At 33.1% G+C, this 13,048-nt stretch overlaps 1 protein-coding gene across 3 annotated transcripts in view; it reads right to left on the bottom strand.

Annotated features, from left to right (window-relative positions):
* The window catches only part of LOC136827876 (E3 ubiquitin-protein ligase RNF10), a 257,261-nt gene that overhangs the window by 147,490 nt on the left and 96,723 nt on the right, over nucleotides 1-13,048 (bottom strand). For all 3 annotated transcript variants that reach the window (XR_010849850.1, XM_067085336.1, XM_067085337.1), the window contains exons 2-3: nucleotides 2,549-2,688; nucleotides 2,153-2,367 (exon numbers count right to left, since the gene is read on the bottom strand). Coding sequence is in view for 2 of the 3 variants with exons in the window: in XM_067085336.1 (XP_066941437.1) it covers nucleotides 2,153-2,367; nucleotides 2,549-2,688 (355 nt within the window). In the remaining variant the exon portion in view is untranslated. The remainder of the gene's footprint in view (nucleotides 1-2,152; nucleotides 2,368-2,548; nucleotides 2,689-13,048) is intronic.

The raw sequence follows: 13,048 nt of genomic DNA, 5'->3' as shown, positions 1-13,048 counted from the left end.
CTTTGCATTCATCTCAACTATAAACAATCTCATTTTGAAGGTCACAATATAGATGCTGCTTTAAGTAAGACAGTCAATCATACAATTAGCACTACAGGCAGTCCCTAGTTATTGGCGGGCTTGGCCCGCAATGAAAATCAAAGATTTCCACTCATTGGCGCCAATAATTGGGTACTGGCACCGATACATACCTAACAGTGGTGCCAATAAACACCAAAAATACCCGATTTTTACTTATCATCACACCATCAGAATGGAACCCCGCCAAGAACTGGGGACTGCCTGTACAACTACAAATCTATATAAAAATAAGTTACATATATTAAAAAAAAATTAAGAATTCACTTGTTTATCCCTTAAACACCGAGCCTCTATTTACAAAAGTGTCTGCCGTATGCCGGCGGGGTTTGAGAGTTAGCGCCGAAGCGGAAAGAAAGTTTTTTTCAAAAAATCACAGCACGCTTAGTTTTTAAGATTGAGTTCATTTTTGGCTCTCTTTTTTTCTCACTGCCTGAAGTTTAGTAGGCAACCATCAGAAATAAAAAAATATCATTATCATATATAAATATTGGAATATATGACCATGAAAAAAATTCATATATAATTGTATACAAATCGCTGTGAGCAAAACGGTTAAAGCTAATGAGTTATTTTTTTTCCGTTGTATTGTACACTAAATTGTGATGATTTTGGTATACAACAAATTGTAAAACGATCAAAGCAACACAAAGAAAATATCACAAAATGATGCATGAATTCGTAACGCATGGACGTAAAAAAGTTTTTTTCAAAAATTCACCATAAAGCGAAATATTGTGCTAGAGACTTCCCATTTGTTGCAAAATGAAGGTAATTGATTGAATATTACTAGACTGTAAGTGTTTTAGCTTACAATTGCAGTTTTCGACCATTTCGGTCGAGTTAACGTTGACCGAAGGTCGAATTTTTTCTATTTATAGTGATTTATATGAAAATATTTCAAAACTGATAAAAGTTACAACCATGAGTTATTTTTTGTTGTATTCTACATGAAATTGCGCACATTTTCATATATAAAACTTTATGTAACAGCTAATATAAAACGGTGCAAAAACTACGACAAAGTGACTAAAGAAATTCTGAGATTTTCAGCATAGACTTATCGTTTATTGCAAAATGAAGGTAAATGATTGAATATTACTAGAATGTAAGAGTTTTAGCATACAATTGCATTTTTCGACCATTTCGGTCGAGTCAAAGTTGACCAAAGGTTGAAATTTTGGCACTTACTGTGATTTATATGAAAATATTTCAAAACTGTTAAAAGCTACAACCATGAGTTATTTTTTGTCGTTTTCTACATGAACTTGCACACATTTTCATATATAAAACATTATGTAACGGTTAATATAAAACGGTGCAAAAATTACGACAAAGTGACTAAAGAATTTCTGAGATTTTCAGCAGAGTTAGCGTCGCGCGGACATAAGGAAAAAGTTTTTTTTCAAAAATTCACCATAAATCGAAATATTGTGCTAGAGACTTCTTGTTTGTTGCAAAATGAAGGTAAATGATTGTATATCACTAGAATGTAAGAGTTTTAGCTTACCATTGCATTATTCGACCATTTCGGTCGAGTCAAAGTTGACCGAAGGTTGAAATTTTGGCACTTATCGTGATTAATATGAAAATACGTCAAAATTGATAAACGCTACAACCATGAGTTATTTTTTGTTGTATTCTACATGAAATTGTGCACATTTTCATATATAAAACTTTATGTAAAGGCTAATAGAAAATGGTGCAAAAATTATGACAAAGTGACTAAAGAATTTCTGAGATTTTCAGTAGAGTTAGCTGATGCTTTCTTTTGGGATAAGAAAGAGATTCGTGCATGCGGAGCTGGGTCACGCTTGTAAACAAAAACAACAGCGTGATCCATGAACTCCCAGCATCCCTCAAGGCCAATTTAAAATTTTTCGCAAACGAGGCCTGTAAGTATTTTTCCGGGAAGATTTAAAAAAACTTTTTGTAGTTGACATATTTTACATCCACTCAGCACCCGACAGACAACTTTTGTCGACGTAAAATACATCTAGTCAGCGTTAAAGCGTTAACAACCTTAATCAAGGCCCTAACACACACAAACTTACATTACTAAAGAGTAACTTACTTTGCTTGCAGGTAGTGTTCTTTACTATATTTTGGAGTATTGCTTGAATATCGCCTTATTCTGGCTCCACTGCCTTGATAATTGCGCTCACCACCATGTGAATGCTGAGATCGATAGCCTGGACCCCACCAGTTCATCAGGTGTGTGATGTTCTGTTTCTTGCCTCCTGCTCGGTAAAGTGACCCAACTTCCGAAGTTTCTAGGGAAGGTTCTACCTGTGAGAACATTTTAACAGTTCAAAAGCCAAATTTGAGATATGGAACTGATCAGCGCAAACACATGAAATACTACTGTGAAAGGAATATAACCTTTATAGTTACTAGAGATAAAAAACCTTTATAGTTACTAGAGATAACTAAGATAAATGTGATGAACAGAACATCACTTGCAGCTCACCTGGCCACCCATCTTCTCCCTGGGACGGACATACCGCTGGCCCGACCTCCCACCGCGCCCGGCCATCGGCTTCCTCCCAAGTTCTGGACGGTCATATTCACGCTTCCGAGCATACTGAGGTCCGGACTTTTTTCCATAATCTGCATTAAACAAGAGCAATTAGCCAGCGATAATTTTAAAAATTCCTAAGCTTCAAAGACTCATACTTTAATGAATAACATAGTTCAAATATTCATTCAAGACAAATTTCCAAAAGTTACAAAGTAAGCAAAATCACTTGACTAAATTACTTTCAAGTTACACAGCTTTGAAGTGAAAATACTTCAAGTTTAGTCTTCTTAAGAAGTTGGGTTACTTTCTTTATGGTCTTTCCAAAATCTCAAATTCAGGATAATTTGCACATTTTCTAGATTTACAAACCTTCAGTCTTTTATAGAATATACTATTGGGTAACAAAGTAGTTCACCACGACCATTGAAAAGGGAGAGAGAGAGAGTCCCTTTAAATATTTAGTTTCATCTAGGGTGTCTTAATTTTGAGGATATTTTATTTGTGATGATGTTGAACTGAAATATTTTGTTTCTTGATACCACTTGTCTTTTTTTTACTTTGGCCTGACAGATGGACCAGTTTCACTTGCAATTTGTATTTTGTTTCTTCTCTTTTTAAGGATCCTTTTCACAATCATCTCTGATTATCTTGGAGTTCACATACACAATTTTGGCATTCTTCTTCTATTACTTCCATGATGCTTTGCTTAACTTCTTCAACTTCCATTTCGCTTAGTACATCATACTAGTTAGGGTGTTTGATGCTAGTTTTTCTATTGCATTTTCTTCATCTAATCTTCAACACTTTTTACTTAGTATGTTTGTTTGTTTGTTGCTCTGTTTTATTTGTTGTGTGTGATTATTCTGATTTTGCTTACCTTTGGGATTATGGTTCTGTACATAGGTTTTTGCAGGATCATTACATCATCTTACTTCAAACATTCCAGTTGAGGTTTTCTTATGGACATTACAGTTCTACCTTGAAGCACTTTTTCTTCAATATTGTATAAATAATGTGGTGTCTGGTCATAACTTATGCATTTTGGTTCACCAGTGTTTCACTTGGCTATGGTATTTTTTATTATGTCCATAATGACTGCATTTTGTACATGCATTCTTATCTAGTTTGGCCTAAAATTTTGATTTTCATGAAAGATCTTGTCCTTTCAATGTCATTTGTGCTACTTTTCAAAAAGTTTATCATGCTTGGAATACTATAATTTCAAAAGCTTGCACATCATTATGTGATTTTCTAGAGTAAAAAATGACATCTTTTCCAATTGGTTTATCTTCATTATTGAGCAATATAAATTAAAAAAGAAAATTTGTATTTTTCCTAACATACAAACTCCAGTTGTGAATTAGCACGTGTCACTGTGCTATACGTTCGCAGAAGGCAAGAGAGAGGTCGGGCAAAGAGGGGTGGAATGAGGAGGGTAACTTGGGGTTTGTATGTTAGTAGGAAAAATACAAATTTCTTTTCTAATTTATTTGTTCCAATAAGGATAACAAATTCACATCATCATATGGTTAGGAGACTTTTATTATTATTATCATTATTATTATTATTAAAATAGTTTAACAAGACCACTGAGCTGATTAACAGCTCTCATAGGAATGGCCCGAAGGATTAAAATGAAATGGAGTACCAGGTCTAAGCCATAGGCTGAGCACTGGGACTGAATGATGAATGAATGAAATTTTAAAAATATGCAAAAAGGCATATACTTCCATACTAGAACACATGCACATATTAAATACATTTACTCAAGTTTCCATCTGCACAATAAAAAATAAATAAAACTGAGTAATGATAAAAATCAGAATAACTTGAGTAATGATAAAAATCAGAATAACTTGAGTAATGATAAAAACCAGAATAACTTAGGATTTTTAAAATTCTGATTTTTTTTATATTAGCTGCCCTGTGGGCTTTTGTATTTTCATAAATAAATTACTTTTTATACTTTATCATTAATTTACATTTCTTTATGAATATTACAATTGGATCAACTGAAAATGTTGCACTCCACTAAACTTCATCAATCTATTGATAACCAATGATGGTTATATTTTGGACATTTGCTTAACACATGTTTAACAGTTATTATCACTTTGTATTCTGACCATTGGGAGCTGGTTCATGTGGGATGCGGGATGTTTATTAAGTGTCCACGTGTCAGACGAGTATGGCCTATTCAGAGACCTGTTAGAATTACAGGTATTATCCTACTTATGATGGGGTTAGGTTCCAAAAAACCATCGTTTATTGAAAAAAAGCGTATCTCGAATATAGTCTAGCCTACACTAGGGTATTCAGTACCATGTAATGTACATATATGGTAGCTTAGCCTACACTATAAAGTATACTCTTTACATATACGGTATAGTAATTAATAAAATACAAAATCCACATTTATGTAAAGTTCTGTATTTACAAATGATAAAATGAAATCCAGGAGCTTTCGAGAGCCTGCTCAGCTCCCTTCTTCAGCTGAAGAAGGGAGCTGAGCAGGCTCTCGAAAGCTCCTGGATTTCATTTTATCATTTGTAAATACAGAACTTTACATAAATGTGGATTTTGTATTTTATAAACATATTCACGGGATTGTGAAGAAGATTTGCATAGTAATTAATAATATCAGCTAATTCTGAAGGATCATGCAGATTGACTTATGATAATTCATACAAAGAGAAACTGAATAACAAACAAGAATTAGCTTAGCCTACACTACGGTATATCGTATGCATCTACGGTAGCCTAGCCTACATGATTAATGTACTCTATACTGTATTCACATATTAATATCGCATTATACAAACAGCAACATAACGAATATGCATCTTTTCCATGGATCTTTAAAATGTTATGCCTTAATTCACTGTATCCAATAATATTGTATATATTCTTATATATAAATTGCGATCACAGCAACCAATGTTTTGGCTTGGAAATCGATTATGAAGTAAGTTTATTTCATCGTATTTAACTCAGTTCAGAGCGCTTTTCTTGCTTCCAGTTAGCGTAAATGAATCTCTAGATACTTTATCTATATGGGGCAAGGTTATTTTTCATTATTCAAAGTGTTTTTAAGTCGAAATATAACAGATACCATAAGTCTCGTTCTGAAATTAGTTTAGCTATTTTTTTTGTTAAGTATATCTTAGTTTAACCAGACCAATGAGCTGATTAACAGCTCTCCTAGGGCTGGCCCGAAGGATTAGACTTATTTTGTTAATGGATAATGTTGGCTGTTTGAGGCCATTTTATTTTGTGTAAAAAAAAAATCAAGATTCCGTTTGCCATTTTCACTTGATTTCATCATAATACGAGCTTTAGGTATTTATTTTTTATTGGCGTGAAAACAGCAGTAATATGTGCTCTTTCATGCCCAGTAGTTTTGATTAGAATACTTTCTCTCCAATTTTATTTACGGCAGTTTTTCATCTATGTTGCCAATGCATGATAATTTACAATATAGTCATTAGCAGCTTGTACATTGTTTTCTCAGCTTCAGCTACAACTTGCAGCTTAAATTTAGCAGTATATTTTCCTTGCCAATCTTTTATCCATATCGAATAAGGGTATAATGTAAAAATATATCAGTCCTATTCTACTTAACGTCATTTGTAACATAGCTACATTAACTGTTTACTACCGTACAGTGGTTGAAATACAAGCAAAACAGCTGTTGCTATCTGATTCGGTTATAAGCAAAACAACAGTTCATTTGTTTATGCCTGTAGCATTTTCGCAAGAGTATAGCGTTACTAACAATACTTTTACCACTCTCTTTTACTTTTTTAACTAGAAGATGCGATAAAGAGATGGAGGAAAAGAAGATGGTCTATTGTAATTTGGTCTCTCTAGCTGCCTGATTGTATGCTGCTGCCTGCCTGCACCCACACGAAATTTAAAAATATTTTCTAAATGTTGTCGTATCGGTATTAATTGCTTACCCCACTGCAAAATCAAATTATTTTAAGGTGAATTATCGTTAACTTGAGCACTACCTGTACAGTATTTGCCCATGCCCCTCTCCTTGGTATGGTGAACTCCCTTTTTTAACTCCAGCTTTTATTTGCTTCAACTTATTATTTTCAGATTCTTCATTCCATTTCTTTTGCCATTTGTTTAAAATGCCTACTTTTATATGTTATATAATCATTAACAAGGACATTTACATTCGATCTTGTCATATAGGCCCCGTTTTTAGCTGCTTTGTCAGCCTCTTCATTTCCTTTAATCCCTCCCATCCTTCTATATTTTTCCCATTATTACATAACTTACGGAGAAATAACTCTATCTGTTGTACAATGTTATTTTTTAGTTTAACTCTGAATGGCTTCAATGGCACTTCTAGAGTCATTAAAAATCACAAAATTATTTCATGTGGTTTCTTGAATTATTTTTATGGCTGATGCTACTGCACATAACTCAGCTGTATATACCATGGCATTATTAGATAGAGAGAACTGATCTATTTTGTCTTGAGATACTGCAGCATATCCCACTCCCTGCTCTGAGTTAGATCTGTCTGTGTATATTGCATACTGTGGACCTTTTCGGCTTTGCTCTACTGCATGCTGTCTATGGTGTTCTATACAATAACTTTTTGATATTTTAAGCATGTGCAAATTCTTATTTTATTCATAGTCCAAGGAGGGGGTACTTTTAAATATTGAAGGCAATTGCATATCTATAGTCAACTACTCAAACAGTCTTCTAGCTCTAACAGGGAAAGGTGGTGAGTGATTGTCTATAAATACATCTCTCAATTCAAAGTTTTTTTTGTTGGAGAATCACTTGTCTGAATTCTCAGGGCACTCTTCATTTTTACATACTCTCTATGGAGAGAAAGTGGTAGTTCACCACATTCACCTTGTAGAGATGATGATGGTGATGATCTAAAGGCTCCTGAACATATTCGAAGGCCTTCGTTGTGATTGGATCCAATGCTTTTAGCGTTGCATCTGATGCCGAGCCATATATTTTGCTTCCATGATCAATGATAAACAACACGGTTGCTTTATACAGTAAAGTAAGGGCATGTTTATCAACTCTCCAAGTAGTGTTTGTTTGTCTGTTTTTTTTTTTTTTATTAGTTTTAATAGTTCTTTGTAGGGCGAGCGGGTTCTGTTCTCAGCTACCACTCTGTTGGCCACGAGTTCGATTCCCCGACCGGCCAGTGAAGAATAAGAGGAATTTATTTCTGGTGATAGAAATTCATTTCTTGCTATAATGTGGTTCGGATTCCACAATAAGCTGTAGGTCACGTTGCTAGGTAACCATTTGGTTCCTAGCCATGTAAAATAAATCTAATCCTTTGGGCCAGCCCTAGGAGAGCTGTTAATCAGCTCAGTGATCTGGTTAAACTAAAATATATAGTATACATTAGATTTAATGTTCTTTTGCATTTAGATTTCACGTGTTAATCCTTAAACGCCTACTGGATGTATCATACGTCGACTAAAATTGTCTGTTGGGTGCCAAGTGGACGTACTGTATGTCGACTACAAAAAATTTCAACCTTCGGTCAACTTTCACTCGACCGAAATGGTAGAAAAACGCAATTGTAAGCTAAAACTCTTACATTCTAGTAATATTCAATCATTTACCTTCATTTTACAAAAAATTGGAAGTCTCTAGCACAATATTTCAATTTATGGTGAATTTTTGAAAAAACTTTTTCCTTATGCCCTCAGCATGTAACTCGCCAAAATTTCAGGAATTCTTTTGTCATTTTGTCGTAATTTTTGCACTGTTTTATATTAGCCATTAAAAGTTTTATATATGAAAATGTGCGCAATTTCATGTAAAATACAACGAAATACAATCCATGGTTGTAGCTTTTATCAGTTGGGAAATATTTTCATATAAATCTCGATAACTGCCAAAATTTCAACCTTCGGTCAACTTTGACTTGACCGAAATGGTCAAAAAATGCAATTGTAAGCTAAAACTCTTACATTCTAGTAATATTCAATCATTTACCTTCATTTTGCAACAAATTGGAAGTCTCTAGCACAATATTTCGATTTATGATGAATTTTTGAAAAAAACTTTTTCCTTACGTCAGCGCCAGAAATTCTTTCACACGTTGTTGTAATGTTTGCACCATTTTATATTAGTCGTTACATAAAGTTTTATATATTGCGCAATTTCATGTAGAATACAACAGAAAATAACTCATGGTTGTAGCTTTTATCAGTTTTGAAATATTTTCATATAAATCACGATAACTGCCAAAATTTCAACCTTCGGTCAACTTTAACTCGACCAAAATGGTGAAGAAATGCAATTATAAGCTAAAACTCTTACATTCTAGTAATATTCAATCATGTACCTTCATTTTGCAACAAACTGGAAGTCTCTAGCACAATATTTCGATTTATGGTGAATATAACTCGGCCGAACATCTCAGCAATTCTCATCACGTTTCGTAATGTTTGCATCGTTTACATTAGTCGTTACATAAACTTTTATATATGAAATGTGCGCAATTTCATGTAGAATACAACAGAAAATAATTCATGGTTGTAGCTTTTATCACTTTTGAAATATTTTCACATAAATCACAATAACTGCCAAAATTTCAACCTTCGGTCAACTTTTCGACCAAAATGGTAAAAAATGCAATTGTAAGCTAAAACTCTTACATTCTAGTAATATTCAATCATTTACCTTTATTTTGCAATAAATTGGAAGTCTCTAGCACAATATTTTGATTTATGATGAATTTTGAAAAAACATTTTCCTTACGTCGTAACTCAGCTGAACATCTCAGAAATTATTTCATCACGTTGTCGTAATGTTTGCACCGCTTTATATTAGCCGTTACATAAAGTTTTATATATGAAAATGTGCGCAATTTCATGTAGAATACAACAGAAAATAATTCATGGTTGTAGCTTTTATCACTTTTGAAATATTTTCACATAAATCACGATAACTGCCAAAATTTCAACCTTCGGTCAACTTTAACTCGACCAAAATGGTGAAGAAATGCAATTATAAGCTAAAACTCTTACATTCTAGTAATATTCAATCATGTACCTTCATTTTGCAACAAACTGGAAGTCTCTAGCACAATATTTCGATTTATGGTGAATTTCTGAAAAAAAAAAAAAAAAAAAAAAAAAAAAAAAAAAAAAAAAAAAAAACTTTCCTTACGTCTGCGCGCGGTAACTCGGCCGAACATCTCGGCAATTCTTTTGTCACGTTGTCGTAATGTTTGCATCGCTTTACATTAGTCGTTACATAAACTTTTATATATGAAAATGTGCGCAATTTCATGTAGAATACAACAGAAAATAATTCATGGTTGTAGCTTTTATCACTTTTGAAATATTTTCACATAAATCACAATAACTGCCAAAATTTCAACCTTCGGTCAACTTTAACTCGACCAAAATGGTAAAAAAACGCAATTGTAAGCTAAAACTCTTACATTCTAGTAATATTCAATCATTTACCTTTATTTTGCAATAAATTGGAAGTCTCTAGCACAATATTTTGATTTATGATGAATTTTTGAAAAAAACATTTTCCTTACGTCTGCGCGGTAACTCAGCTGAACATCTCAGAAATTATTTCGTCACGTTGTCGTAATGTTTGCACCGCTTTATATTAGCCGTTACATAAAGTTTTATATATGAAAATGTGCGCAATTTCATGTAGAATACAACAGAAAATAATTCATGGTTGTAGCTTTTATCACTTTTGAAATATTTTCACATAAATCACGATAACTGCCAAAATTTCAACCTTGTCAACTTTAACTCACCAAAATGGTAAAAACGCAATTGTAAGCTAAAACTCTTACCTTCTAGTAATATTCAATCATTTACCTTTATTTTGCAATAAATTGGAAGTCTCTAGCACAATATTTCGATTTATGATGAATTTTTGAAAAAAACATTTTCCTTACGTCCGCGCGGTAACCCGGCTGAACATCTCAGAAATTATTTCGTCACGTTGTCGTAATGTTTGCACCGCTTTATATTAGCCGTTACATCAACTTTTATATATGAAAATGTGCGCAATTTCATGTAGAATACAACAGAAAATAACTCATGGTTGTAGCTTTTAACAGTTTTGAAATATTTTCATATAAATTACGATAAATAGAAAAAAATTTGACCTTCGGTCAACTTTAACTCGACCGAAATGGTCGAAAACTGCAATTGTAAGCTAAAACACTTACAGTCTAGTAATATTCAATCAATTAGCTTCATTTTTCAACAAACAGGAAGTCTCTAGCACAATATTTCGATTTATGGTGAATTTTTGAAAAAAACATTTTTTTACATCCGCGGGTTACGGATTCATGCATCATATTGTGATAATATTTTCTCTGTGTTGCTTTGATCATTTTACAATTTGTTACATACCAAAATCATCGCAATTTAGTGTACAATACAAAGAAAAAAAATAATCCGTTAGCTTTAACCGCTTTGCTCACAGCGCGATTTGTATAAAATTATACATGAAATTTTTTGCGCCGTCATATATTTCAATATTTATATATGATGATATTTTTTTTTCATTTCTGATGGTTGCATACTAAACTTCAGGCAATGACAAAAAAAGGAGCCAAAAATGAACTCAATCTTAAAAACTAAGCGTGCTGTGATTTTTTGAAAAAAACTTTTTTTCCGCTTCGGCACTAACTCCCGAACGCCGCCGGCAAACGGGAGACTTTTTTGTAAATAGAGGCTCGGCGTTTAAGGGTTAAGTGGAATTTCCAATCCAAGTGAGTAGCAAATACTAATCCTAAAAATTTTGCAATTAGGCCAACTGGTATGGAATGATTTCTGATTTTTAAATTTATTTCTTCACTTTTTCCACTTTATTTTTGTATAACAGTACTACTTTGGTCTTTTGTATGGATAATTTAAAGCCTAAAGATGAGGTCCATTCATCTATTTTTATTAGTTTTATTAATGATTCGCTCTGCATGTTTTACGCGAGATGCTGAATAATACAGTAACCACCCTATATTCACGTTCTCACAGATTTGTGGATTTCACTATGGAACATGTATACATATTATTTGCGGAAAATTCGCCAATTCGCGGTATTTTTCAGTGAGTAATATTCATTAATTACTGTATTTTCATATTTCCATGACTAAATGCACTTTTTGTGATAACCAATTAAAATACTCAGGTACCCAGGTAGTGCTCAAGTTACGATAATTCATTTACAATAATTTTATTTTGTGATGGGGTAAGCAATTAATACTGATACGGCAATACATATTTAGATATTTTTAAATTTCGCGTGGGCACAGGCAGCAGCGTACAATCAGGCAGTGAGAGAGACCAAATTACAATAGACTAACTTCTTTTCCTCCACCTCTTTATTGCATCTTCTAGTTAAAAAAGTAAAAGAGAATGATAGAAGTATTGTTAGTAACGTTATACTCGTGTAAATGCGTGCAGCCATAAACAACCGAATGAGAAACTGTTGTTTTGCTTATAACCGAATCGGATAACAACAGCTGTTTTGCTTGTATTTCAACCATTGTACGGTAGTAAACAATTACCGTAGTTGTTACAAATGACATTAACCCTTAAACGCCTACTGGATGTATCGTACGTCGACTAAAATTGTCTGTTGGGTGCCAAGTGGACGCACCGTACGTCGACTACAAAAAATTTCAACCTTCAATCAACTTTGATGCGACCGAAATGGTAGAAAAACGCAATTGTAAGCTAAAACTCTTACATTCTAGTAATATTCAATCATTTACCTTCATTTTGCAACAAATTGGAAGTCTCTAGCACAATATTTCGATTTATGTTTTTCCTTACGTCCGCGCGGTAACTAGACCGAAAATTTCAGAAATTCTTTCGTCATTTTGTCGTAATTTTTGCACCGTTTTATATTAGCCATTACATAAAGTTTTATATATGAAAATTGTGTGCAATTTCATGTAAAATACAACAAAAAACAACCCATGGTTGTAGCTTTTATCAGTTTGGAAATATTTTCATATAAATCACGATAACTGCCAAAATTTCAACCTTCGGTCAACTTTGACTTGACCGAAATGGTCAAAAAACACAATTGTAAGCTAAAACTATTACATTCTAGTAATATTCAATCATTTACCTTCATTTTGCAACAAATTGGAAGTCTCTAGCACAATATTTTGATTTATGGTGAATTTTTGAAAAAAACTTTTTCCTTGCATCCGTGCCAGAAATTCTTTCGTCACCTTGCCATAATGTTTGCACTGTTTTATATTAGTCGTTACAAAGTTTTATATATGAAAATGTGCGCAATTTCATGTACAATACAACAGAAAATAACTCATGGTTGTAGCTTTTATCAGTTTTGAAATATTTTCATATAAATCACGATAACTGCCAAAATTTCAACCTTTGGTCAACTTTAACTCAACCAAAATGGTTGAAAAATGCAATTATAAGCTAAAACTCT

This window comes from Macrobrachium rosenbergii, chromosome 42 (genome assembly GCF_040412425.1).
Source record: "Macrobrachium rosenbergii isolate ZJJX-2024 chromosome 42, ASM4041242v1, whole genome shotgun sequence".
Lineage (NCBI taxonomy): Eukaryota > Metazoa > Arthropoda > Malacostraca > Decapoda > Palaemonidae > Macrobrachium > Macrobrachium rosenbergii.
This window is presented reverse-complemented; position numbering and strand designations above follow the sequence as displayed.